Genomic DNA, 26,869 nt, shown 5'->3' with positions numbered 1-26,869 from the left:
GATTGGCAAGATACCACCCCAGATCTTGTCCAATTGCCTGAAGGCTATGGTGGACTAGTTGCAAAAGAACTGGCTGAAGTTAGATTCATCTAAGACAGAGGTCCTATGGCTGGGGCAGGGAGGTACAGGTAAGATCTGGCAATTGCCAACCCTTGATGACACACAGTTAACACCTGTGACAGCCATCAAGAGCCAAGAGTCTATATGATTCCCCATCTGTGGAGGCTCAAGTCAAGAAGGTGGCCTGCCTGGCTTTTTACCATCTTCACTTAGCAAGGCTATTGGCACCTTACCTGTCCCAACATGACCTAGCTACAGTGATCCATGCAACAGTCACTTCTAGGTTAGACTACTACACCTTGCTCTATGCCAAGCTGCCCTTGGACCTGCTCTAGAAACTTTAGCTGGCATGAAATGTAGCAATGCAGGTTCTAAGAGGAACCTTGCAGCGATTGCACAGATCAGGTTCAAGGTTTTGATACTCACCTTCAAAGCCCTAAATGGTCTGAGGCCATTGTATCCGCAGAACTGCCTTTCCCATTATGTCACCTGAAGAGCATTGTGATCAGAAAATAACTTGCTGTCCATGGCCTGAAAGAAATCCAGCTGGCCTCAACCAGGGACAGGGCATTTTTGGCCCTGGCCCCAGCCTGGTGGAATACTCTGTCAGATGAGAAAACTCTGTCTGATGCAGTTCACAGGACCTGTAAGACAGAGCTGTTCCACCAGGCTTAAGATTGAGACAGCAGCAGTGTAGCAATGGTGTACCATTGAACTGCCTCCCTCTCCTCCTCCTAACATCCATCTCAACCCCTCCTATTCTGCAGCTCTGAGAATAGGATTTTAATGCTGAGTTCTAGTCGCCATCTGATTTTAAGTTACTGATAATGGTATGATTCTTAACTCTCATTTTATTGTATTTTGTTAGAAGCCACCCTGAGCCCATAAAGGGAAAGGTGGCCTGTTAATCCTCCTCCTCCTCCTCCTCTTTTCAAACAGATGCATGCCAGTGCCTTAAGGATATTAAAGACAGAGAAGACTGTGGTCGTGAGGGCATTACTGCAGAGCAATGCACAGCAAAAGGATGCTGCTTTGACGCCACAGAGCCCGGGGTGCCTTGGTGTTTCTATCCTTCTGGGGAGAGAGGTAATGATTCTTGACAAGCTTGTTTATGTTCATGGCATAAATGGGAAGTCACCCAGCTTTGGTTTAATTTGTCCAGGCCATATGGACAATGCTTGCTGTTCGTAAAGATAATTAGTGGATTACCAAAGAATCAAGCCAACCACATGGCTCAGCTTTAGACACAAGAAGAAAAAATTCCCAGGTAGAAATTACAGTTTCTTGTGGGGAAAACGTTGCAAAAATGCAGGGAGATTCCACAGACATTTCCAGGGGTTTGGAAAAAAAATCCAACAGAACCACCTAAAAAGCCTCTGTATTTATTGCAGTTTTAGAGACCAATGTGCAAATAAGAACAAAACGATAAGAAGGTCAAAGTATTGTCAAAGGCTTTCACGGCCGGAATCACTGGGGTGCTGTGTGGTTTCTGGGCTGTATGGCCGTATTCTATCAGCATTCTATCCTGACTGCATCTGTGGCTGACATCTTCAGAGGATCTGATGGTAGGAATGGAAAGCAAGTGGAGTATATATACTGTGAGGAGTAACATGCTACAGACTTCTCTGTGACTCACATGCCAGGCTACTCTATTCAGATGGCCTCACCTTTTGACCTCACAGTATATATACTCCACTTGCTTTCCATTCCTACCATCAGATCCTCTGAAGATGCCAGCCACGGCAGATGCGGAAGTAGCTAAACGGGGCCAGGAGATAGAAATGCTGATGAGATGGACGTCACGCTTCCGCCATACCGCCTGGAAACCACACAGCACCCCGATAAGAAGGTCAGTAAAGGATGACAAACAGAAAACAATAGCAGCAACAACAAAAATGTCCTTTATGGAAACTTCGCATGGTAGCCTATTCCTAAATAATTCAGGACACCAATTATCCTTAAGTAGGTGAATAACTTCTTTCTTTTTTTCCTTTTCTTTTGTAATACAACATGACATTTGGAAACAGTGAAGATTCACACCTGAAAGCCTTCTCCCACTGTTGAGGGGCAGCGTTGAAGTAGTGACACCTCACTGTTTTCTTTTTTCTGCTTAAGACAGGAAAGGACAAGTATATCGAAGCAGACATACATCATTTCTGAAATCATATTAAAACTATTTGAAGAGCCTCAGTGTTTCACTTTTTTTCCAAAAAATAATGTAGTCAAGTTAAAGGTATCCAGGCAGCCTCTGCACCTAAAAAACTGCACTTGGCCAATGGATTGTGGAAAGCCAAGTCTTTCAGATGATCTTTGCATCTCTTAATTAAATAGCAACTCCAAGGATCATAGTGTAGCAGTGTATGGGTGGGTAGGGAGATAAGAATGCAACCATAAGAACAGAATCCCTCCTCTCACTGGCATGCTCAGGTGTCCCCATCAATACCTCCTTCCAATCTGAGGCCCTTTCCGCACTGCGGAAAGGGTGCCCCTGCAAAAATCGCGACAGGGAATTCCTGCCGGGTGGAGGGGTCAATGGGCCATCCGCGACAGGAGGCGCAAGGCAAGTAAGCCGCCCCCTGGTGGAGACCGGGCGAGAGAGGCGGCTCCGCTTTACAGGTCGCCTTTTCCGCGATACCCTCACCCTCGTCGCGCCATTCGCGCCGCTTCTGTTGGACTTTCTAAAGACGCTCCCACGCTGCCCTCCGACCTCCAGGGGTCGGAGGACAGCAAGGGAGGGTCTCAGCAGTCCAGTAGAGCGACGAAGTTGATGAGGTGAGTGGGAGAGGGACGGGGAAAACAGCATGTTCGGCAGGGTGCCGATTACGCGCGACCGCCGCCAGCGGGAACGTCATTGTTTTCCATTTCAAAACCTCTCCAGGAGAGTGGTTTTGAGTGCGTGCGCACCTGACATACCGCTCTGGAGGGTGGTGGAGGGTTGAGCCGTGGTCGGGCATGCTGCTGCATTTATGCCCCTCTGCACATGCAGAATAATGCACTTTCAATCAACTTTCACAATTATTTGCAAGTGGATTTTGCTATTTCACACAGTAAAATCAAGGTGCTAAGTGCATTGAAAGTGGATTGAAAGTGCATTATTCTGCATGTTTGAAAGGAGCCTCAGAGTGAAGAGACTGGTTTATCAGGATCAGTATTGCTTAGTGTGATTGACAGCAGCTTCCCAAGGTCTCAGGGTAGAGATTTTTGTCATCACCTATCACCTGATTCATTTAACTGGAGAGGCCAGGGATTGAACCTGGGATGCTGTGAAATGCCAAGCTCTACCTCTGAGCTATAGTTCCACCCCAATTGTGGTGGGGCACTCATAATCACTGTGGCGGTTCCTGCACGGGCCCACAACTGGAGCAACGCCCCAGCGGGCCCACAACTGTTTATTCGAAAGTCGCTCACAGAGCAAGTCTTTTCAACAACAGCGATCTGCAGTCGGCGTTGTGTGAAGCGCCCGCCAGGAATTGGTGCCACAGAGCCTGCCCCCAACAATGATGGCCCACACTGGCCAATCTTGGCGCCGAATGCACGTGACTTCTACTCTGGGGAAAAAAGAATGCTGTTTGCAAAGCACAGCCATGCGAAGCACCAGGGTTCAGCTGATGCACTACCTGTCTATGGAATGCCCGCCCACGCGAACACTCCGTTGCTGCAGTGTTGCCAATTATACTGACGGCACAATAGTGTTATTGGCTGTGCAGAAAAGGCCCATGAGTGTCCACATGGATTCATCCCATAGTGTGAAAAGTCTTCTCACCGGCTGCAGTTGCATCTAAAAATCTGAGGCAGCCACATAGAGAATATTTGCATGAAAACGTTGATCTATGAGATGATCATGGCACAGGATCATGGCAGCCACCTGAATCAAAGGCATTTTCTATTTCAAATAGCTTTTGATGGGGGGAATTTAAACTAGTTGTCGGCTACCCCTTAGTCTGGACTGGATTCAACATGATATTGTTATTCTTAGCTGAGTCTATTTATTACAATTGTCCCCAATAGCTTCACTTCAATTTGCCAAGAAAATGTTTAAACAACAAGGAAGAATGGAATGTGGATATCCTGGCATAACATACAAGAGGTGCCGAAGAATTGGATGTTGTTATGATAGAAAGGCTTCTGATGAACCCAAGTGCTTCCACCCTCCGGTAAATGATGGTAATGGATTTATATTGATGTTCTTTAATTTTTCAGTGATTTGGGGAGTCTCAGAGAAGTAGATCATCATGCTCCCAGAACTACTGATATAAGTGAACTGATATAGCAAAGGTGACGGAGGATGCAACTAATCCCTTCTTCTATCTAGAATATAGCCACAAATGCTGAGGACAGGTTGATTTGTGTGTGGGAGGGGGGATTCCCCTTGTTCCTCCTATTCTCTGGGAGAGCACAAGGTATGAACACACAAGGCTGCATTATACTGAATCAGACTAGTGGTCCATCAAGTCAGTGCTAAGACTGGCAGTGGCTCTCCAGGGTCTCAGGTCTTTCACATCACCTGCTGCTTTGTCCTTTTAATTGGAGATGCCAGAGATTGATTCTGGGATCTTCTAAGTACAAAAGAAATGTTTTACCATGGAGCCCAGATCTGTTCCTAAAGGCAGATAATGTTAAGCTGATAAACCTCCCTTCCTTGCTATAACGGGATCCCCTGCATCATCAGAGTTCCAAAATACCAAAAGAGAAGTCCCATCAATGAGATAGAAATAATATGTAAACCAAGGTTCAAAATATAGGAGTTAGACTTCTTTTTATGCTTCATGCAATACAATCAGGGGTGAGGGGACCCAAAGGGGAAAACTTACCAGGAATCTTGCAAGGCTGAAGGCTCCAGACACGTTGGCTCATAATGCCTAAGGATAGCAGCTGCCTCACCTTTTGCCTCTGACATTCAGGGCAATGGCTTACAGAATCAAACAGCGAGACTGCCTAGCCTGTGAATCATTATTGATTAATAATAATGGATTTGTTATGACTAAATGCTGCATACTGAACTATACAATACTTTTAGTTTGTTGATATTCCATGTGGGTAAATAGGTTATGTTAACTATTGATGATGTTTGGGGGGTGGGCTGTAAAATAAAGACCATAAGACTATGTTTTGACCCAAGTTACCTTCTCTGTGCCCCTGCCTACAATACTCACCACTGGTAAGAAAAATGGAAAATCTGTTGAAATTACAGATGTTAGTAATATGGCTCACACTTCTGAACAGTGTCGCGACATTGTCTAATGGATAGGAGTGCAAGAAAAGAATGTGGATACCCGGGCATCACTGCAGAGGAATGCCAAGCAAGACGGTGCTGTTTCAATTCATATGTTGCTAGCACACGATGGTGCTTTCACCCTCTATCAGACACAGGTAATAGCATGCTAGAGAAAAATATCTAAAATCACGAACATCATATTTGCTTAACTGTATGAATTATTTTATTTACTCAGCTGCATTGTGAGATTCATGAATTCTATGATTTATTCGTCCCTTAATAACAGAATTAGGTGTTATTTGGTTTCTGACTCTTCAGTATTAGAATTATATTTGAAAATTATTTTGACATGGCATCTAACAGGGTTTTGTAAGGTAGTTCCTTGGCCAAAACAGCATAAAATCTAAAATTGCAACAAAGATGCATAGCTCCTATGCAACACCAAATGGCATCCATGCTGCCATGGAAGATAGATGAGCTATAATCGTGTAAAATGGTTGCTTTGATGTTATGTCTTGATGGACATTTTCTCATGCAATCATTGTATTTGCCATTTAACTAGCTGAGTACTGGCTCTCCTTCTGCCATTTTCTATATTTCCTTTTTTGGGATCATTTTGACATCAAAATTTTGACCAAAAATCTTGGTGCCTCATTTGCATGTTCAGACTAGTATGACATCATCATCTACTAGATCTCTCACTCTACCTTTCAACACTGTGAGCGCCAATGTGATGAAGTGATTAAGAGCAGATGGACTCTAATCTGGACAATGGGGTTTGAGGTCCCCACTCCTACACTCAAGTGGGGAAGTTTTATCTGGTGAATCAGATTTGTTTGCCTACGCTTGTGTTCCTGCTGGGTGACCTTGGGATAGTCACAGTTCTTCAGAATTCTCTAAGCAAGGTGCCTATTGTGGGGAGAGGAGGGGAAAGGGGATTGTAAGCTCTTTGAGTCGCCTTACAGGAAAGAAAGGAGGGTATAAATCCAAACTCTTCTTCTTCCTCAAGTCTTTGAAGACCCCTACTTTGCCTGGGGTTGGCCTGGTTTTGCATGGCCTGGTATGCAGTGGTGGGATTAAAATAATTTAGCAGCCAGTTCCGGTGGTGGGATTCAAATGATTTAATAACTGGTTTTTTACAAGGACCATTTTAACAACCAGTTCTGCCAAAGTAGTGCGAACCTGCTGAATCCCACCACTTCTGGTATGTATGGTGGAAGCCGCTTTTCTATTAGATACAGAGCTGGGTTTGAGTCAACTAGGGGCAAGTGAAAGCAAATTGGGGTGGGGGGGGTGGTTGGAATCAAAGCAGTAGGGATGAGAAATGCAAATTCATCCCTAAAATGAGGCCTTACAATATCATGTTTTTAAAATCTTTATTTCACTATTGTAGAGACTTAGTTACCCAATCCAGTCTGTGCTTTTGCTTTTCTGACTCTCTTTTGTTTTAAGGACTAATCAAGCAATGTGCAATGTCACCAAAAGAAAGAGTACAATGTGGGCATCCTAGCATCCCTGCTGAGGAATGTTTGGAGAAAGGATGCTGCTATGAGCATTTCCAGTATGCCCAAAAGGTCCCCTGGTGCTTTGAACCTCTAGCAAAGCAAGGCAATTTTTCACTATGAAGAAATGGATAGGAAGAAATTTATGCTGGCTGAAGAAGAGGCTTTGTGGAATGATGGGACTGGGAATTTTCTCCTGAGAAGTTTCTTCCCTGGCATTCTCACTCTGACTTCTATATATAATTACATGAACGTTTCTTGTATGCTATGCCTTCTATTAAATTATCCAGTTTGGGGCAGCTGTCTGGCTCTGTTTACAATTTCTCTTATAGGAAGAACTTTACAATCAATACTAATAAATAACAAGTGATATATTTATACTATTGATAACAAAGGACACATCAATTATCGCATCAGCCACCAGCTCCATAATTGAGATTATGCTGGTGTTCCACTGTTCTCTCACAACCTTTTCTGCTCATGAAGGCAGGCAGTGGCAACCACCTCTGAATGTTTCTGGTCTTGAAAACACTACGTGTCACCATGGGTCAGCTGTGGCTTAATGGCACACGCACTCATGGTAGCACCACGATGAAGTAAAAATGAGCATTTATAAGCAGCTTTTAGAGAAGGAAGCACCATGAGCCAGAGAGGACAGTGAAGATATCCTTTCCCAGAGCCTATAAGGCTAGAGAAGCATATATGTTCTGTGCAATCAGAATCATTCCTCAGTTTGTTGCAGATGAACTACATCACTCACCCTTCTGCTATGAATTTGGGCCACATCAGACATGAGGCCTACTTCTGTGTATGCGGTTGCCTACTTAAGAAATCTGACATCCCTAGCAAGTCTATTGCCAGCATGAATCCATAATTTTTTAAACAGGAGATGCAGCTATGTGTATGGATATCCACCTGAAGTATACATGTTTTCTGCTTGATTAGGGAGCCCCAAGCCATAGATTGTGGGTAGCTGCACTGCTGATTCAACAAGTTCAATCAACATTTCTATAAATGGCCTAATTATCCCTAGTAGCCTTGGCCCTCCCTCCTCCACCTTCAGATCTCCCCTCTAAAGGAGAGAGATTCTAAAAGTGGAAGAAATGTATGCAAAATTTCATCTGTTAACACATGCCATTTTTGTATACCAGCGGAAGTTGCTCTATGCATCCTATGCCTCTCCAAAAACTTCCTCAAATCTTCCATTAATCAGAGGGGCTAAAGTATATTATCTCATTTCTGCCCCCTAGTTAGGTTTGCTGACCACAGGTGGTGCCTGGTGTTGCCTGGAATTAGAACTGGCCCAATTATGCACAATGTCTCTGCTGTGTGAAGGATGGTGAATGTCTGTCACAGCAAGATTTCTTGTACAGACATATTTTCTGGACCCCTGCTTTCACTTTCCATCCTCTCCACAGCAACTGAAACCACTTAAAGCATGACTTTAATTTGCTTTGCCACCAGAGTTGAACAGATTTTCAAGAGAGCATAGCTTTGCTTCAGACATCTTCCCTCCACCCACAGCCAGTCTACCTAGCTTCACCCTGCTATCTATGTTTTTCCCTCACGGCCTCGCCCCCCCCCCTTTCATGTTCCCTTCTCCTTCCTGCTTCTCTAAATGCTTATATCAAGATATCGATATCTCAGTATAATAATAATAGAGAGAGCTTTTCCAAGTAATAGTATATGCAGGTCTCTTTTTGGCTCTATCCCACCTCCCTCACCATACTTCCGCCCTCCCTCATAATTGGAAGGGCTTTTTAAAAGCTTATTTCAAACCAGCTTATTTCAAACCAAAAAAGCTTATTTCAAACTGTCTTTTAAAACAAGTCTCTCTGTTCCCTGCTGCAGCAGCAGTGGCAGGCTGAGGGAGGGGAGGGGTGGGGGAGAGATGTGTGCTTTTAATGCTGATTTGATGGGTGGAGTTAACAGAAGCAGGAACTGAGAGCTGGCAGAGTTCAGCAGAAAAACTGTGCTGTGATCTGCTTCCTCATGTGAAAACAGAGAAAAGCAAGGAGACCCCACTACAAGCCTACAGTGAAATTAAGAGCCCCAATGTAAGCCTTCCATGCATAATGGGCCCCAATCTTCACACTGCATATATCAGTTCCTCTGGAGAAAATGAATGGTTTGGCAGGTAAGCTTTTTGGCATCACATCTCTGCTGAGCTTGCTCTACTCCTCAAACTGTCTCCTCCCCAAGCTACTCTCCTCCAAATCTACAGTAATTTCCCAATTTGAAGGTGGCAGCCTGGTGAGTCAGATGGCACCCAGCATAGAGGATCCTTCACACATCACATCAGAGCTTTCATTGGGTAACCCTAAATTGTTTTTATTGTATTTTGAGGAACTTACTCTATTTAATACTATCAAAAACTAGCCCATTTAATATTGCTTTGCCACTTCATCTCTTGACTGTGCATTCTTCTAGATCTGTACATAGCCCAAACATTGTTTGTAATCAGCTTTCATCATCATCATTCCAGTATCAATATGACTCTTATGTTAATGCTCTAAATATTACATAATACATATTAATGAACAAAATAAATGAATATAATCTTGAAAAAAATTGCCCTCTCAAATGGAGAACTAAAATGTTCACCATTGCCAGACAGGCATGTAATTATGGTCCAAGAGATTATTCATTGTCATTCAAAAGAACTATGGCATAGTGGCACAGCAGCCTCTGATCTGGAGAGCCAGGTTCGATTTCCCCACTCCTTTGCTTGAAGCCTATTGGGTGACCTTGGGCCCACCATGGTTCTCTCAGAACTCTCTCCACCATGCAAAGGCAAACAATAGAAAAGCATCACCAAAAGTCTCTTGCCTTGAAAACCGTATGGTGGTCTGGTCACTGTAAGTCAGCTGAGACTTGATGGCATATGCACACTAGAAATTTTTCCTGTCATTAAAAATAAGGAGGAAAACGTCTTTATAGTTATTTCAGAAGTACAGTAGATTGGCATTATTAGGTTTTTTATTTGAAGTGGGAAATTTCCTCAAATTCTGTATACTGAAATGTTTACTCAAAGAATAGCTCTGAAATAATGTGGGTGACATAAGAATCTGAAACATTAAATGCTTGACAGGTAGCAAGATTAATAAGACAGAACATAGCACTATTGTACTTCACATTAATTCATTCAGAATTAAACTATGAATGCCATCTGTAGCACCCTGGATTATTACCAAAGATAGGATGCCATTCATCTACCCACAAGCTTCTATTCTATTTGAAAGAGCATTATTTATTTATTTATATTTATATTTTAAACTTTTAGACCGCTCTTCCCTAAAGGGCTCAGGGCAGTGAACAATAGTATACCGGTAATAATTCAACACTTTAGAACATATTATATTAAAAACCATAAAACAATTAAAACAATTAAAACATACTTAATGGTTAGCACAGGTCATGGAGTTAGATATTTATCTAGTATTCTGAGATTTTACATAGACTAGTCCAGTGGTTCTCAACCTTCCTAATGCTGCGACCCTTTAATACAGTTCCTCATGTTGTGGTGACCCCCAACCCTAACTTTTATCCATTTTGCAGATGGAGAACACTGATGCAGAGAGTCTTAGGTGACCCCTGTGAAAGGGTCATTTGTCCCCCCAAAGGGGTCGCGACCCACAGGTTGAGAACCACTGGACTAGTGGCTGTAGACATCTATCAAAAGCAGTATGTGTTAAATCTGAATGTTCTACGTGTGTGTGTGTGTGTTTCACACATTGTTTGTAAAATGACCGCAGTCTCTTCATGCAATATAACGAACTCTAATGAAAATAACATTTCAAAAAGAAGCTTTCCTGCAAAATGAAGTTAAATTTCTTCACTTATTCTCTTACACAAATTATGAGGAACAGATGAGATTACCACATATATTGGAGGTGAGAGGCATATTATGGGCTATTGGGTTTGGCATTGCATGTAGCTGAATGTATGCTTGGTCTTTCCTCTGTTTTTCATTTCTAATAAAGTGGGAAAAAAGTTGGACTGATCTATGTCATATGATGTCATGTGCCTCAGAACTGATGTCCACTCCAAGAACAAAGGACAGAACCACGTATTTACTTCAAACCAGACTTTAAAATGTAATGATGTGGCTATGGATCGAAATTTGTCCTTTCTCCCATGGCTTTGTTCTTATAAGACTCTGCATAACTGAGAATATTATTTTTCTTAACTGATCCATATTAGCTTGAGGAAAGCATAAATAGTGATCTGATTATCTAGTATTCTTGAAGATCTGTCATAACACTGTGCTGTTAAGATTCTGCATTTGGTAGCTGAGGTTTTTCCTGGCTATCTTTTGTTATTTTTTACATTAGAAAGCAAAGGATGACCTATCAGTTCTACTTTTGTCATATTTTCCTATTAGATGATAGTTTTAAATAGTTGTACATTTGGGTGCTGTGTGGTTTCCGGGCTGTATGGCCGTGTTCTAGCAGCATTCTCTCCTGACGTTTCTCCTGCATCTGTGGCTGGCATCTTCAGAGGATCATCTTCAGAGGATCATCAGTTGTACATTTGATTTGCTTTGATTCTTTTAATTGTATGGTTCTTTGTTTATTTTACTATAAATGATATTAATACGGTTTAACTGACCCAATGATCTCATCATAGGTAGAATTTGTGATTGGTGTGAGCCTATTTTATAATAAAACTGTGCAGGAATGAGAGGAAGAAACATAAAGATCTGTTGCAGGCTTGAAGGAAGAAACCGACTGCACTTTGAATATGCAATAAAACTCCAGTTTATGGGAAGCCTGTGTAACCTAGGGGTTACACCTGCAGGTAATAGTTCTCAGTCCAGTGTCCCATACCTTCCTTTGAATGGTGATGTATTCAATGGTGGAGTTTATTATGCAAGCTATCTCAGTCATGTGGAATATCCCCATACCAGGATCAAGGATGTGCAGTGCTGTCATAGAGACACTCAACATGATTGAACTGACTTTGGCAGTAAGCCCAATAAATATCATATCTTACCACAAGACCTAGCACAATACAGAAGCAGTCTTGCTAGGCTCTTTGTAGCATAACAACACATGATTCCTTTGCTTCCTTCTCATTTATCGAATGGACTAATTCTGAATCACTGATGACGTGGCTGTTCCATATGTCCGCATACCATTGGTGTTTCTTCCCTTTGAAGACCTGCTGGCACCTCAAGTGCCACCTACAGATGGACAAGTCCCTTCCGCTTTAAACTGCCAGAGATTTTCAGGGATAAAAGCTGAAGAGGAATTCTCCCAGAAGAATTGTGAAGGCTGAAGTTGGAGACAGTGCTTGCACAAAGGCACAACACCTGTTGTATACGTTTCCATTCATCCATTTTAAACATTGTCATCCTAACAGCTGAATGTGAGAGTCACTGGACATTAAGGTAGAAGAACTTCTTCAGTGATGTCCAAAGCCTACTACACTAGTACCATATAAAGAAGGGAGGATGGTAGGTGGAACTTTCTCACTGTATCTTGAGGATGTTTCTCAGAGGAGATATTCCCCCCTCCCCAACACAGCTTATCTGTCTCAGCCAATCAAAAATCAGCACCTTAACCTATTCTTTTATGCCCTTACTAAACCACCAACATGGCCAACAACTTAAAACATACAAGATAAATTAATTCATTCATTCATTTCAATTTATATTCCGCCCTCCCCGCAACAACTCAGAGTGGCTTACAGTAATAAGGCATAACATATAAAACTCAAATAAACAATTAAAACAGCTATAATAACTAAAATCAAATCTAGTCTAGAGAAAATTAAATTAAAGATCGACTTAAATTAAATTAAGATCGACTTAAAACTTAAAACCAGTATTAGAATTAAAACCGGCAACAATTGTTATTGAAAAACAGATAAGGGATTAGGGGTTTAGGGCTGACAAGAGATGTAATTGAAGTTGCAGACAATTACAATTTCGGTCCTCAACTGAAAGCCTAGCGGAACAACTCTGTCTTACAGGCCCTGTGGAATTGCATGAAATCCTGCAGGGCCCTGATATTAGGTGGCAGAGCATTCCACCAGGTCGGGACCAGGGCCAAAAAAGCCCTGGCCCTGGTTGAGGCTAATCTGACAGTAGAAGGGCCAGGGAGCACCAGGAGGTTTGCTGATCTCAAATGTATCTGCGGGAAATATGGGATAATGTGGTTTCAGAGGTGTGCACGTCCCAGGCCACTCATAGCCTTAAAGGTCAAAACCAATATCTTAAACCTAATCCAGAATTCCACTGGTAGCCAATGCAGTTCGTAGAGGATGGGGGTGATGGGGGTGATGTGCTCCCTCATTGATGCCCATTAAGGTGCATTTTACACCAGCTTCAGTTTTCGAATCAGAGGCCCTTTCTGCACGGGCCAAATACGGTGCCCTGGGGACAGCAAAAACGCCGTCCCCAGGGAGCCATTTACACAGGCAGCAGCGCCGACCTGGCTCCCCTCCACCCCCTCCCAGAGCGGCATCAGGCCGCCTCCCAAAACCTCCTTCCAGGAGGGAGGTTTTTGGAACACAGCGTGTTCCCGCGGGCGCGGTGCAAATGGCACCGTTGGGAACATGCTGTTTTCCCTGTCCCCCCCCCCACTCATCTTGTCATCCTGCATTGCTCTACTGGACTGCTGAGACTTCCCTCGATGTCCTCCGACCCCTGGAGGTCGGAGGGCAGCATGGGCGGGTCTTAGGAGTCCAGCAGAGCAACACAGGATGACGAGGCGAGTGGGGGGGATGGGGAAGAGGCGGCTCCGTGCAGAGCCACCTCTCCCGCGCCGGCCTCTGCGGGGGCCACTCGCACGCTCCCGTGCGAACGGCCCCCACCCTCTACCGGCAGGATTTCTGCCGGTGCAGGGACACAGTGCGGAAAGGGGCAGAGTTAAGGGCAGGCCAGTATAGAGTGAATCACAATGCCTTCAATTGTGCCTCAACAATTGTTTTTAAAGGTACTGGCACCAAAATAGCATAGGAGCTGCTGGTGCTTGTCCTTTAAATGACCCTCAGTTTAAAGTGGGTCCCTGAACAAGATTCTGCCAGCTGTCCTCCATGGCTTCTTATGAAGACAAAAAAAGTGGAAAATTGTAACACTCAAAAATCTCCACGAATATTGAAACCAAACAGCCCCATCCAGGTTGCTGGTAGCAGCACATGGCCACGCTGCCTGCCCCTCCTACAGAGGCTTCCTCATGGCACAGGGAGTCTCAAAAAGCAAAAATCCTCCCCTCTGCCAAGAAACCTCTTTGGGACTGAATAATGCAACCTAGCCCAAATGTCCCGTCAATGGTGTAACCCAGTGAATGGCTGGAAGGAAGCTGACTAATGTTGGCTCCTTCCTCATACATGCTCTTGGATTGCTCCTGCTGTGCCAGCAGCAGTGGCCGGGACACAGGGTCAGTGTCTTGCGCCATGCCCCAGTGTCAGGGAAGACCGGCAGCAGCCACATGACAGTAATTTTGCCTCTCCACCAGGGTTAATGCTCTGGAGAGAGCAAATGCCCCAGTGCAAGGGCATGTCACTCCCAGAAGCCCTTTTGTCCCCCCCCCATTTTTTCCATGAACTGCATTGAAACCATTGCTGTGCCATTAAGTCTAACCAACCTAAAACCTGAAAAATCCAAAACTATGTAAAATGTGAGAATCTCAAACTATATGACATGCATAAATCTCAACTAGTGGAAAAATACAAGAATCTCAAAATAAAACACAAGAATCCACACAAAAAACCCCATTAATCCAACAGAACTCAACTCCAGGAAAAAATAAACTTGAATACTTGAAAGTGTCAGAACCTCACCTAAAACAGCTTGACAAGCTAACACCAAGCCCCAGCAAACTCAGGAGCACATGTAAAGGGGGTAGGGGAGGAAAAAACTATTACAGGAACTAGCAAACACCAGTTTTTGATATTCCTGGTAAATCCCAAATATTTCCAAAAAATTTCAGGACCCCCTCTTTTTTGGTATCCACCCCCCAAAAATCCCAGATATATCTGGGGGAGTTGAATATACCAAAAATATTTTAGTACTTTTGAGATATAAATATTTGTTTTGGTTATGCCCAAATGTACATCCTTAGTCCAGGAAAGACTGATCAAAGCTAGTAAAAGACTATCTTGGGCCCTTTCCGCACGAGTGGAATACAGCGCCCTAGGGACGGCAAAAATGCTGTCCCTGGGAAGCTGTACACACAGCTGGTGCTGCTGCATTGCAGCAGCACCAGCCGCACTGCCCACAAGCGGCGCAAAGGCGCCACTTTTAAACCTCGCTCATGGAGCAAGGTTTTCTGAAAGTGGCACCTTCCTGCCGGCATGGCGCGAACTGCACCGGCATGAGGGCACCGCTTCTGGCCACTGTGCTATGAGACAGAAACTTACCTTGCCTTCTGTGTGCAGCTCGGGACGGCTGCAAAGACACGCCCACACTGCCTTTTGACCTCTGGGGGTTGGAGGGCAGCATGGGCGTGTCTTTGCAGCCATCCCAAGCTGCACACAGAAGGCAAGGTAAGTTCCTGTTGCACAGCAGAGGCTGCGGGACTGCCCACATGGATCTGTTCAAGCAGTTCCCAACACTCCGTCAGCTTACTTTAAGCTGCCTTGGCCATGCGGAAACGGCCTTGGCTCCAACTGCCATATACTTATACAGCATTAGGCCTGAGTCCAAGAACAAAGGTTAAAGAGTTAGCAGTTGCATATTTTAAAAAACAAGAAAAGCTTAGTTCAGATTAAACTGTTTGTTGAAGGCCCAATGCTACATTGCATATATGTAGACCCATACTGATTTCTTAGAATCATAATGTGTCTACATCATCAAGGAAGTGCACACGCCTAAAAGGTGACAGCTTATAGATAAAGGGACTCTTAAAATATTTGACAATAGGTGAAGGCAACAACCTTGACTGATAGTATAAAAGATCTATGACACAAATCAAAAGATTTCTCCACCCTCCTACGTACCAATAAAAACAATGGTTCACTCTGCACAGCACAAATAAGACATTCTGAGGATGCAAAAAAGATATCTTGAGTCTTAGGGAGGAACTCTGCACAGCTTTCCCCCCAAGACACCCTCAGAGTGCTCTATTTCTGCTCTATCCAAGAAATATTCTGTATAGAATATCTTTTTTGAATACTTTCAGGTGTACCTACCCTTGTTTCTGCTCAAGCCAACCTATTTTGAGGATGCTTTAAAGTGGACCTTTTCCCCCTAAGTTGCCTGGAAGACGTCCCCTGCCTGGCTGTGCAGAATGCAGAATTCAAGAGAGGTCTTATTTTTCCCACCCAACTCTCTAGTCAGTTCCACCTTCTGCTTGTGCCCAAAGAAGAGAATCTTAGCTGCTCGGAGAGCTCTCATTAAAAAGCATTGGGATCGCAGAGGACAGTCCCAAAGCTTTTCAATAGGAGTCCTCTAAGATTCTCATATGCGTGTCTGTGTCTCTTCAAAGATACCTCCTCCAATTTTTTTAAAAAGAAAAAGTATATATTGCCAGAATTGGCAGGAAGAGCTCAGTAAAGCGATTTACTTTTCAGTCTAAAAGGGCACCCAGGATCAGAGTCTGAAAAGCAAACATCCTGGGGCAACCTTCAGCAAATGGACGCAGGGAGAATCCCTTCAGCAACAAACAAAATGTCAGGTGCAAGTGGATGGTGAAACTGACCAGAGACCTTACCAGTTGGGCCTGAAAAAGCCTCTTCCCTCCTCTGATGCCTGTGCGGTCTGGAAAACAAATGCTAGAACATGGCCATACAGCTCGGAAACCACACAGCACCCAAATGAGACATGACTTTTAAAAAGAAATTCCCAGGCTTTCTTTTTTTGGAGAAATTGAAGAGAAATTAAGAAGTCACATCTTTTTAAGACTTCCCCAGATGTCTTATTTGTGCTATGAGGAATGTACCAAGGATGCCCTTCATTTTTGAACCCTGTCCTTATGAGGGGGAAAGTGTGTTTCCAATTTGCTTTGTAAAAGCATTATGCTGCCTCCATAGCAACTGATATGCCAGGAGGAAGATGCCCAGTGTCTTAACTAGAAGAGGCATATGCAAATGTGCATGCAAGGACATGTCAACGACAGGTCAAGTCTCATTTTCACCTAGTTCCACCATTTGGCTTTATGTCCTGGAACAATGTGAAAATGCTACTAAGCCAGCCAGCTGATGCATTTCAGCAGTTTGCCAAGTGATTGGCTGCCTGGGAACCACCAAGCAGAACACGAGTAGCAGCAGCATGAGTACTCTACACCAAACTATATACCTTTCCCATAAAAATCCTTAGGGGCTACCTGAGAGCTCCCGAACCCTCAATGCAAGGAGGGGTTGGGAAGCAGCTGATTTTCATCAGCAGGTGAAGAGAAGAGCTGGATATCATGATGCTGTCTCATATGTGAAGCAGCTGTGGGAGGACGAAAACCATATAAGGGGCAACATGTGTCCCCCCCTTCTTTTTTTTACCCACCAACCAAATCTGTAAAGAAGTGGGCTTGTTTGAATGGGATGCTCCGAGTAGCAAGGAGATTAGAAGCTAAGTGTCCCGAGAAGGTGCAAAAATACTCTGTGTAAATGTTAAGTACCATCAAATCACTTCCAATTCATGGTGACTCTATAAATCAATATGCTTCAAAACATCCTTTTGTTAACAGCCTTGCTCAGGTCTTAGAAGCTGATGACCATGATTCTTCCTTTATAGAATCAATTCCTCTCATGTTAGGTCCTTTTTTCCTGCTGCCTTCAACTTTTCTTATCGTTATTGTCTTTTCCAGTAAGTCTTGGGATCATGTCTTAGATGACTTAGAATTAAGGGTGACTTAGAATTCAATTGAATACTTTTAGACAAATTTCCTATCCTGAATTTGCTTGAAAATATGTTCTTTGAATCCTGCCCCCCATCTTATCAAATCCTGGTACAATAGTATAAATGCATTTTATACAGGAAAAAGCACAGAACTAGTTGAGTACTGCCTTAAAATCTGTTACTGAGACAACATTCCGATTTTGTTAAAGTACCCTTGTAATAAAAAGGATAATTTCATGTCAGTTTTGATTTAGGCTAAATGCTAGGCTTTGTACTCCTATGAGCTTGAGGCAGAACTATGAAAAATATCTTAGAGGGATTTTTTTTTGCATTTCTTGCTCTCTTCCTTATCTTTCTTCTGCTTCTAAGGACCAACTTTGAAGGCCTCTAGATGAAACAAAGTTCCTTCCTGTTGGTATTAGTTCTAGAACCAAAAAACCCAATTGCTATTATTTCCTTTCTAAAATACTCAGAAATTATTATCATAGATTCCCACAGTATTTTAACTAGTCTATAAAAAGAAACTCTGTGTCTATAAAAAGAAACTGCTCAGATATTTGGAAAGAGCGGCCGGAAATCAGTGCGGCCGCAGTTGCTACCCAGGATGGACAGGAAGGAGTCCCCAGCTTCAGCCCGTGGAAGGGTGGAAGGGGACTCCTAGCCATGCCCTGGTAGGGTAGGCAGGTATCATGGCAATCACCCCATGACATCATGGGAGAGAGGCCGGCCAGAGCCTATAAAAGGCTGGGCCAGCCTTTGTCCCAGCCATGTGCTCAGGCTGGCCAGCAACTTGCTCGCCCAACTCTCCCCTTAGAGCTTTGGTGATTTTTTAAATGCATACTTCTTTGTCATAGCCATTTGCAGTTTGCTGCATGGGTATTGATCTGAAAGGACCAAGGGAGGGGAGCTAGGGAGCTACCCCTCTGTTGGTAGAGAATGCTATAGCAAGAGGTCAACCGTCCAGCTGAGCATCACATCAGTGCAAAGCGCCAGCAAGAGGCCAACTGCCCAGCTGAGCATCACAGCAGGGCGAAGCTCCAGTAAGAGCTGACTGCCCGCTGGAGCTCCCCAGCAGTGTTCTAAATCAGAACAAAATCCCATGCTGCGCCTCATGCTTCTGATTGATTAATAAACGGTGGCTACGGCCAAATAATTTACCCCAGCCAGGAGTGTGGTGTGGTTATTGGATCAAAGGACTCTGACCAAGGGTGGTTCTGCCCTTGGGTGGCAATGCTACCTAAAGACCAAACTGAAGTAATCAGAGTTGGACTTGCAATATCATTTATCTCTTCCGTTTGAGTATATCACCCTGATATCACCATCCCATATGGAGCAAATAATAGGTTACCTTCTCTAATCAAATGAGGAGTGATATTTGAGGTGGAGCGTGGCTGACAAATTGTTATCAAAACTCTGAACACAAACATGAATCATAGTATAAAATGAACCCTCTTTATGGTATAAGGTCCTGTTCTTGGCTGAAGTTCATGCTTCCCAAGAGTGGGGAATTACCATGGAGCAAAATAGGATCTGGCTACTCTCACTTATTTTAGTTTTAGGATTCAGTGCACTGGTTGAAGGAAAAAGACCTCCACGTGAGTATTTTTTCCCCTTCCTCGTGTAGAGCTGCTTGTAAAGTCACAGAAGAAAGATTAAAGTATCTTATTCAACAATTCATTAAGAATTTTATGGATGAGCGTTTCCTGGTGTCAAGGAACACAATGGCTAGCCAGCTAACAATATTAAGAAAAGCAGAATCACATCCTTTCATCAATTGGAATAGATAAGTCCTTGCACATTTTCACTGACAAATGTCTATGAAAAAAGGTAGGGAGGTTTTTTCCTCCCTAATAATTAATTCTCTCCAGCAGAATTACTTAATTAATGAACTTCAGTTATGGAGTTATTTATTTGTTTACTTCATTTCTCCCTAGCGGCTCATAAGACTTATTCCTATAGCTACCTGAACCAGCAAAGAAGGGAGAGGAATAAAAAATGCCTGCACCTACTCAATATCAAAGAATTGTTGATGTGGTACAGCATCAAGATATTGCCTTGACATTGCAAGTTGACTCCAAGATAAGTGCCAGCATAATAGAGTAGGTTTATGATTGAACTGCTACCACTGCCAGATGTAGCATAAGTGTTGAAGAAACAGTATGTATGACCAAGAAATGACAGGAAGAGACTATTGTGGACACAGGGATGTGGATAACATGCCCAATGCCCATAGGTATTTTAAAGATTGTACTTCTCCCAAGCAGTCCATTACACTGAGACACCTTATATTTAGTAGCACTAAACACATGTGGAATTTGTGTTATGCTTTCTTTCATAAGGCAATAGAATTCTAGTCCCTGTGATCTTCCCACGTAAATCAATTATTTATAGCAGGGAATTTATGTCAGTTACTGGTGTACCCAAGGACATATTCCTTGGTTTTAGTGGGCATAACTGTCTGCCAATGGAATGCTGACCCAAGGATCTATGTTTTCATGATTGAATTCTTAATTGCTTAGGAAAAGTGCTGCTGATGCTTCCAATAAGAACCAGCAGGGACATTATACAAATGATAAGATGCTTATGGAGTATGTGTGTGGTATACTATGATACTATGTGGGTGATATAGTGGGTAGAGTGGTACAGTTGGATCTGAAAGGTCTAAATGGGAATCCCCACTCTATCATGAAAGTTAACCCAGGCCCCTTCCGCACACGCAAAATAATGCGTTTTCAAACCACTTTCACAACTGTTTGCAAATGGTTTTTGCCATTCCGCACAGCTTCAAAGAGCACTGAAAGCAGTTTGAAAGTGCATTATTTTGCATGTGCGGAATGAGCCCCAGTGATTTTGGGCCAGTCACTCGCTAACCTACCACCAAGCACTGTTATTTTGAGCATAAAATGGAAGAGGGGCAAGCAATGTTGTAAGCCACTTTGAGTCTCCACTGTGGAAAAGTGGGATATAAATATTTGAATATTTGCAAATGTTTTTTGTTTTCATCAGCTGCATGCCGATGCCATTTGAATCCTACACTAAGAGTCAACTGTGGATTTCCTGGAATCACACCTGAGCAATGTTTAAATGCAGGGTGCTGCTTCAGTTCAAAAGTCCCAGGAGTCCCCTGGTGCTTTTTTCCAGCTCACCCCATCTGTAATGTATCTCCATTTTTTCTGCCTTTTAAAATAATTAATACTTCATCTTTAATACTGTATAATACAGAAAATCTATCAGTGTGTCTAATGAAAGATTTAATGATGGTAACAGAGGTGGTAGTTTTGTCCACTCCAGCATGAACTCTGTATTTCAGCTTTGGTTACATTTTATTTAAATTGTGTGTTGATCAGCAGCAAAGTTCACCCTAGCAGCTAGCTGGAGCATTTGTCAGCATAGGCATGTAAGATAGGTTTAAATAGAAAGCTTAGGTTTAAATATCAGACAACAGTCATCCTGCTTTGTAGAGAAGATGTCATGAAGCTTTTTCCTCTTGCAAAGTTCAGTGCTCAATGGTACACCTAGGGGAGACAGGGGCCAGTGTGCCAGGCACCATTTGCATGTGTCACATGGGGGCACATCTTTGGCTATCCCTTCCTCCCTTCCCACAGAAGTGAGGAGCAGCTTGGGCTGCATTACCTTGCTGTCTGTTTTTCCTGCACCCCCTCTGGTCAGCGGTCACCAAGGCTCATTCCGCACATGCAGAATAATGCACTTTCAAACTGCTTTCATTGCTCTTTGAAGCTGTGCGGAATAGCAAAATCCACTTGCAAACAGTTGTGAAAGTGGTTTGAAAACGCATTATTTTGTGTGTGTGGAAGGGGCCCAAGCTTGGAGAAGAGGCAAGCACGCAGGCAGCAGGCCAGTAGGAAGGCAACCAAAGCAGTCCTCACACTGGATGGGGCAAGCAAGGGAGGGTGAGTGAGGGAGCAGGTGAGCAAGGGAGAGAAATTGGGCATGATTTGCTCTGCTGGGTGCCACCAGCTTGGCTGGGGGAGATGTGCAAGGTGTGACCTGGTGCTTGAGGCAACAGTTTGTGTCCACGGTGATGTAAGTTGAGCCAGGCAAAGGCTGCTGGGTTGTGGGAGAGGAGGTGTCTACCTATTGTGATCTTTTTGTCCTTGCTTGGGAAATTTCATAGCCGCTGGGAGTCTGTCATGCAGAGGCGCAATTTCACTGCTTGCCCCAGGCACCATTTTATAAGTACACCACTGTAAATTATCCCACCATCTTCTTTCTCATGAAGCACCATGAGCAGTGTACATAAAAAGAAAATCTATTTGGCTGCCACATGCAAAGTAAACAGAATCCAAACTACAAAAGAGAATCCACTTTGCAAAGTCTAAATTGCATGTGTGAATGGGTCTCTTACATTTCTACAAAAGAATAACAGGAGGGAGATTCAGAGGTTAGCATTTTGTTTCAAATTGAACATTTTGGTGTATATCTGTGTATCTGACTACCCTAACTTTGAGTTATTAGTGCAAGCACATTAGAAGATTGAGGAAAAACTCTGATTATTTGTTTTGAGCTGCAATGTAACAGAAGAGTAGCACCACACTGGCAAAAACACAAACATCACAGGCAAAGATAGAAGACACAATACTTCATGGGAAACAGCACCTGGACCTCTGTGTTTACAGATGGCATTAGCAGCCATCTGGTAAACCAGGGCAAGCATGACAACATTGATCCTCCTTGATCTGAGATTGCAAATGCCTTAACAGACCAGGTGATCGGGAGCAACAGCCGCAGAAGGCCATTGCGTTCACATCCTACATGTGAGCTCCCAAAGGCACCTGGTGGGCCACTGTGAGTAGCAGAGAGCTGGACTAGATGGACTTTGGTCTGATCCAGCTGGCTTGTTCTTATGTTCTTATGTTCTTAACAAATTGCGAACGGGATCTATTTATTTTCTTTGTTCTATATATAGATAAAAAGGTGTGTCCTGCTAATGTGAAAGTCAGAAAGAACTGTGGGTACCCAGGAATCACTGCTAAAGCATGTGAGGCAAGAGGATGCTGTTTTGAGTCTCACCCTCCAGCTGTTCCTTGGTGTTTCTTTCACATCCGGGTAGCACAAGGTAAACAAACAGTCTCATTTTTCTCCGTGAATAAACACAGTTTATGCTCTATAGTGGTGAATGTATTACTATTAATTATCTAGCTCATATGATTGAGTGCTGTTTTTTCAAACGAATTGCACCAACCTCTCTCTCCTCATGAAGAAGCACCACTTGGTGGCGTTCCTACAAATGGTTCCTGAGCCCAGTTGTCAAGAGCTAACCCAGGTCTTTCCCTCAACTGATCATAGCCCTATACAGCTGGCACTGTGTAAAACAGTGATTCCCCCAACCTCTGGAAGTGCTTCCAGATTGTGAAAAAATAGGGCTACCCATGCTAACTACCAGCTGTGGGGACCTCTTGAGATGTCCACTGTGAAAGGCTTGAGGCAGCCATGCCATGCCTGAGGGAGACAGAAGGCAATGCCCAAGGAGAAAGAAGTTCAAATAGCAGCATCTTGGAATGCACATCTGTCTCCTCTTGTGCCACCTCTAGCCTCTCCCTAGAAGGCCTGCTGAACTCTGAAGAACTTGAAAAGGGATGCCCAATCTCTTCTCCAATGCTTTCACCAGTTTCTAGGTTCCTGGGGTGAACCTGAGAGCCTGAAGACTCTTGTCCCTCAGGAGTTTAGCCCAAAGGACAATTCAGGCTGCTCTGATCCTGAGGCACAACAGCTGGAGGGGGGGCAGCCTGAACAGCTGATCCCTGCCCAGTGCGAGGACCTACCTCAGATACCTCTGCAGCTGGTGCTCCAGCTGCAACTTCAATGAAAAGGGCTCCTTGCCCAAAGACACAATACAGAAGCAACGCTGGAAAAACAATGATGGAGAAAAAAGTGAAAAACTAGTACCAGGAAGAAGCAAACTGAGAGACTTTTTAAAACAGTTAACAACATGGAAAATCCAAACCCAAAAGCTCAAATTCTTTAAAAATCTGTTAGAAACAAAGAAAGTGACAAGCAGGTAAATAATTTTAAACAAGCCAAGAGGATCCAGTGAAACAATACAAGATTTTTAAAAACAGCACAAAACCCCCCAGCACAATGCAAAACCAAGGAGAACTATTTTTAAAAGAACCAAAAAGGAAACAAAAGCTCCCTCTCAACCACAACTCCCCCTCCCCCAGAAAAACAATCAAACAAAAAACACAAACTTGAAATGATATATATTTTAAAGGCTGATTATACACTGGTGCTCTGCCCCATAGCAAAGGTATGTTTCCTTTGGGGCACAGATTTCATTACGGACACATTCATGCTTATGGTGCCGAAAATCCCAGAAGCCTCGCAGTTCTTGAGAACAAGGAAACCTTGACGTTTTCCCTTGCTTTGAGGTTTCTTCTCCTACTAGTCTCCCTCCCCCCCAAGCCTTGCAAGTATTTCTGGGGGATCAATGACCAGCTTTTCCCCAAAAACAAAATTTAATGACGATGAGCCTGTACAATAGTAATATCAGAAATATTGATATGAAATTTAAAAAAGAAAGCTGGCAATCTTGTGATTGACGGGAAGTAGCTTGAAAGTGGGGGCAGGTAAGCTGCACAAGCCATGCAGCAGGCAGTGGGGGCACTTTTTTGTATGTAAACAAGGAAATGTGAAGAGACCCCACTGTGAGTGCACCGCAGAGGAAGGAGTATAGCATAAAGAGCTCCATGCATAAAGGGCCAAAGTCTACTGTGGACACACTAGTCTTGAAGATGTCTGGACACAGTTCAAGAAGAAGGTCTTCCAAGGTAGGCAGCAGCATTAAGTAGACAGACCAGAGCAGCACCCCAAAATACCTAGCCCTGAAATGGAATCAAGCTGCAGCCAGGCCTGCATCTGATCTTTTTTGCCCATTCTGGACTGTCAGAGAATAGTCATGATGGGACAGACAGCTAGTATTCCCCCTAACATGAAATCCCATTGCCAGGGAGAACTGCCCTCCCTGAATAGAGAAACCTGTTAATGGTGGGAAAACTGGCCCAGGAGCCTTAAAATGCTGGTCCTGGATATTCCCAAATATTTATGGAAACATCTGGGACCAGATTATCAATCTTCCAAGAATCTTGAACATTTTTCTAAATGCCCAAATATTTCAGAAAATTATTGAGAATGTATTTTTGGATATATATTTGAACCAGAAACGTCTGAATGCAATCCCTAATTATACCTTGTTGACGTCATTTATGCCAAACATCATTTACAGTAAACTTAGTACATTCCTGTGCTATTTCTATTGATTCTTGTGAGTTTAGAATGAGTTTCATACCAAGGTTTATCCTATCACATTAGAGCTTGTTTAGCAGAGAGCCAGTAAAAAGGTATTCACCAGTGACCAACTTTTTCTGAAATGAATATTTGAATCCTATTTTTGTGGGGTCCTTTTCTAGCACATCTAGAGCGTTCCCTGAGAGAGCAAGGGAAGGGGAGTGAGTGAGTGAGGGGTGGCATGCAAGGGAAGGGGACGGAGGGGGCCCAGCATCTGGACATGGCCCACCCACCCTAGCGGAGGAAGGGGGAAGGGAGGGAGGGGGAGGGGTGGCATGCAAGGGAGGGGAGGGAGGGATGGCATGCAAGGAAGGGGAGGGAGGGGAGGGAGGGAGGGGGAGGGGGAGGGGGCTGGCATCTGGAATGGCCCACCCTAGCAGAGGGAGGGAGGGGGAGGGTTGGCATGGAACGGAAGGGGAGTGAGGGAGGAGAGGGGAGAGAGTGAGGGATGGCATGCAAGGGAGGGGAGGGAGCTCCCTTGCTCTCTCAGGGAGCGCTGTTGTCTCCGCTGTTGAATCCTTTTCTAGCACATCTAGAGCACACCTTTCAGTTCCAACTGCAGACATAAAGCACGTCTCTGATCTGATCACAAATGAGGAGGAAAATAGAAAGTCTTTTTATGGCCCACCAATAATCCTGCTGAAAAAGAAGCAACTGAGATAATAAATGCCTTAAAAATAAGGGTGGTTATTCTGGGTAGAGATGTGTTTTTCCAGTCCTATCAACTTCAGTATATATTGTAAGAGTCACACGTAAGATGCTTCAAGATGTAGGATAGACAGCCAAGATACACAATGCACCTCTGAAATCAGCTAGATCTACATAGCAAAACTAGTCTACAGAGTAGAACACATACAGACGCAGACTAAAGGTGTAGCTGGACATAGGTGTGTGCTGGACTGTGGCATAAGTATATTGTGTGTGCTACAAGGATTTTTAAAGAATGAACGAAGTTAGTATTTAAGCACATAACATGTGCTAGTCACTCGCTACTGTCAGGAACTTGGATTCTATTTTATCCTTTAGAGTTGGAGTTTTGTATGCTCAATCCTGGTAGACATTCAGAATTTTTAGTTTAGCTGTTCTGGAAGATCTACCATTTGGATTACTGTATATAAGGAAAAAAACTAGGCTTGTATCCAGCCATTCAATTTCAGCCAAATTCCCTTTCTTGAGATAGCTCCTATCCTACATGTCTTTTTTTCATGCAAGTGCAAAGAACCCCAGCATACCCTCTTTACAATAACAGAAAAGGTGATTAATGGAGGTAAAGAATTAGTTGGAGCAATTAAGCTTCAATGAAGATTTTAACTGTACTTTAAAATAGAATGTCAACGTTGACCATACTGTCCATATGGAAGGGAGTAACCCCGTTCCTTATATCTGTTATTTTTCTTTACTTTTTTCAGAGTGTTAAAAGGAAGTTTTAAAAAGGGACTTTCAAAAGGAGCTTCCCATCAACTGAAACAGCCCAACAAGAAAGAAAGACATTTTGCACACTGTGATCAAATGATTTCAATTTCCAAGTTATTTTTCCTTGTGCTCATGTCTTACAATGATGCATTCAGTCACAGATTATGTTCTTTATAGAATTTTAGTGCTTGACAACTTTTAAAAGCAATAAAATAATCAAAAGTCTAAATATTAAAGATGCAACATTCTTTCAGTTATACAGCCAAGGTTTGCTTCTTGTATTACTATTAATGCTGGAACCAATGCAGGACAGAGGTCAAAAAAAGTGGATTAGTATTTGGGATATCCAGATTTCAAGCTCATTGAGTGATTTGTTAATTAGAAAGCCTGTAACCAGTTCAGTCTCTAAACACTCTAGTATAAGGAAGCAATATCATTTTAATTTATAAGACATATATTTGAGAACTGAACATGAAGTACCAGTTTGCCAGCAGAGAAAAGTGGAATGACAATGTTATCATTTATGAAGTATTAATGCTGTGACTAGGAGCAGCAGTGGCGTAGGAGGTTAAGAGCTCGTGTATCTAATCTGGA

The 26,869-nt window shown here is 43.3% G+C and overlaps 1 protein-coding gene across 1 annotated transcript in view; it reads left to right on the top strand.

Annotated features, from left to right (window-relative positions):
* Window positions 1-26,499, top strand: part of LOC125431313 — a 43,065-nt gene extending 16,566 nt beyond the window's left edge. Inside the window, exons 9-14 of the mRNA XM_048494079.1 lie at window positions 1,000-1,146; window positions 4,069-4,224; window positions 5,284-5,430; window positions 20,564-20,710; window positions 22,485-22,634; window positions 26,272-26,499. Of these exons, the coding sequence (XP_048350036.1) occupies window positions 1,000-1,146; window positions 4,069-4,224; window positions 5,284-5,430; window positions 20,564-20,710; window positions 22,485-22,634; window positions 26,272-26,279 (755 nt within the window). The 3' untranslated portion in view covers window positions 26,280-26,499. The remainder of the gene's footprint in view (window positions 1-999; window positions 1,147-4,068; window positions 4,225-5,283; window positions 5,431-20,563; window positions 20,711-22,484; window positions 22,635-26,271) is intronic.
* The last annotated feature ends 370 nt before the right edge of the window (window positions 26,500-26,869 follow it).

This window comes from Sphaerodactylus townsendi, linkage group LG04, assembly GCF_021028975.2.
Source record: "Sphaerodactylus townsendi isolate TG3544 linkage group LG04, MPM_Stown_v2.3, whole genome shotgun sequence".
NCBI classification, from domain to species: domain Eukaryota; kingdom Metazoa; phylum Chordata; class Lepidosauria; order Squamata; family Sphaerodactylidae; genus Sphaerodactylus; species Sphaerodactylus townsendi.
Note: the sequence above shows the minus strand (reverse complement) of the source record. Positions and strands in the feature narration are given on the sequence as shown.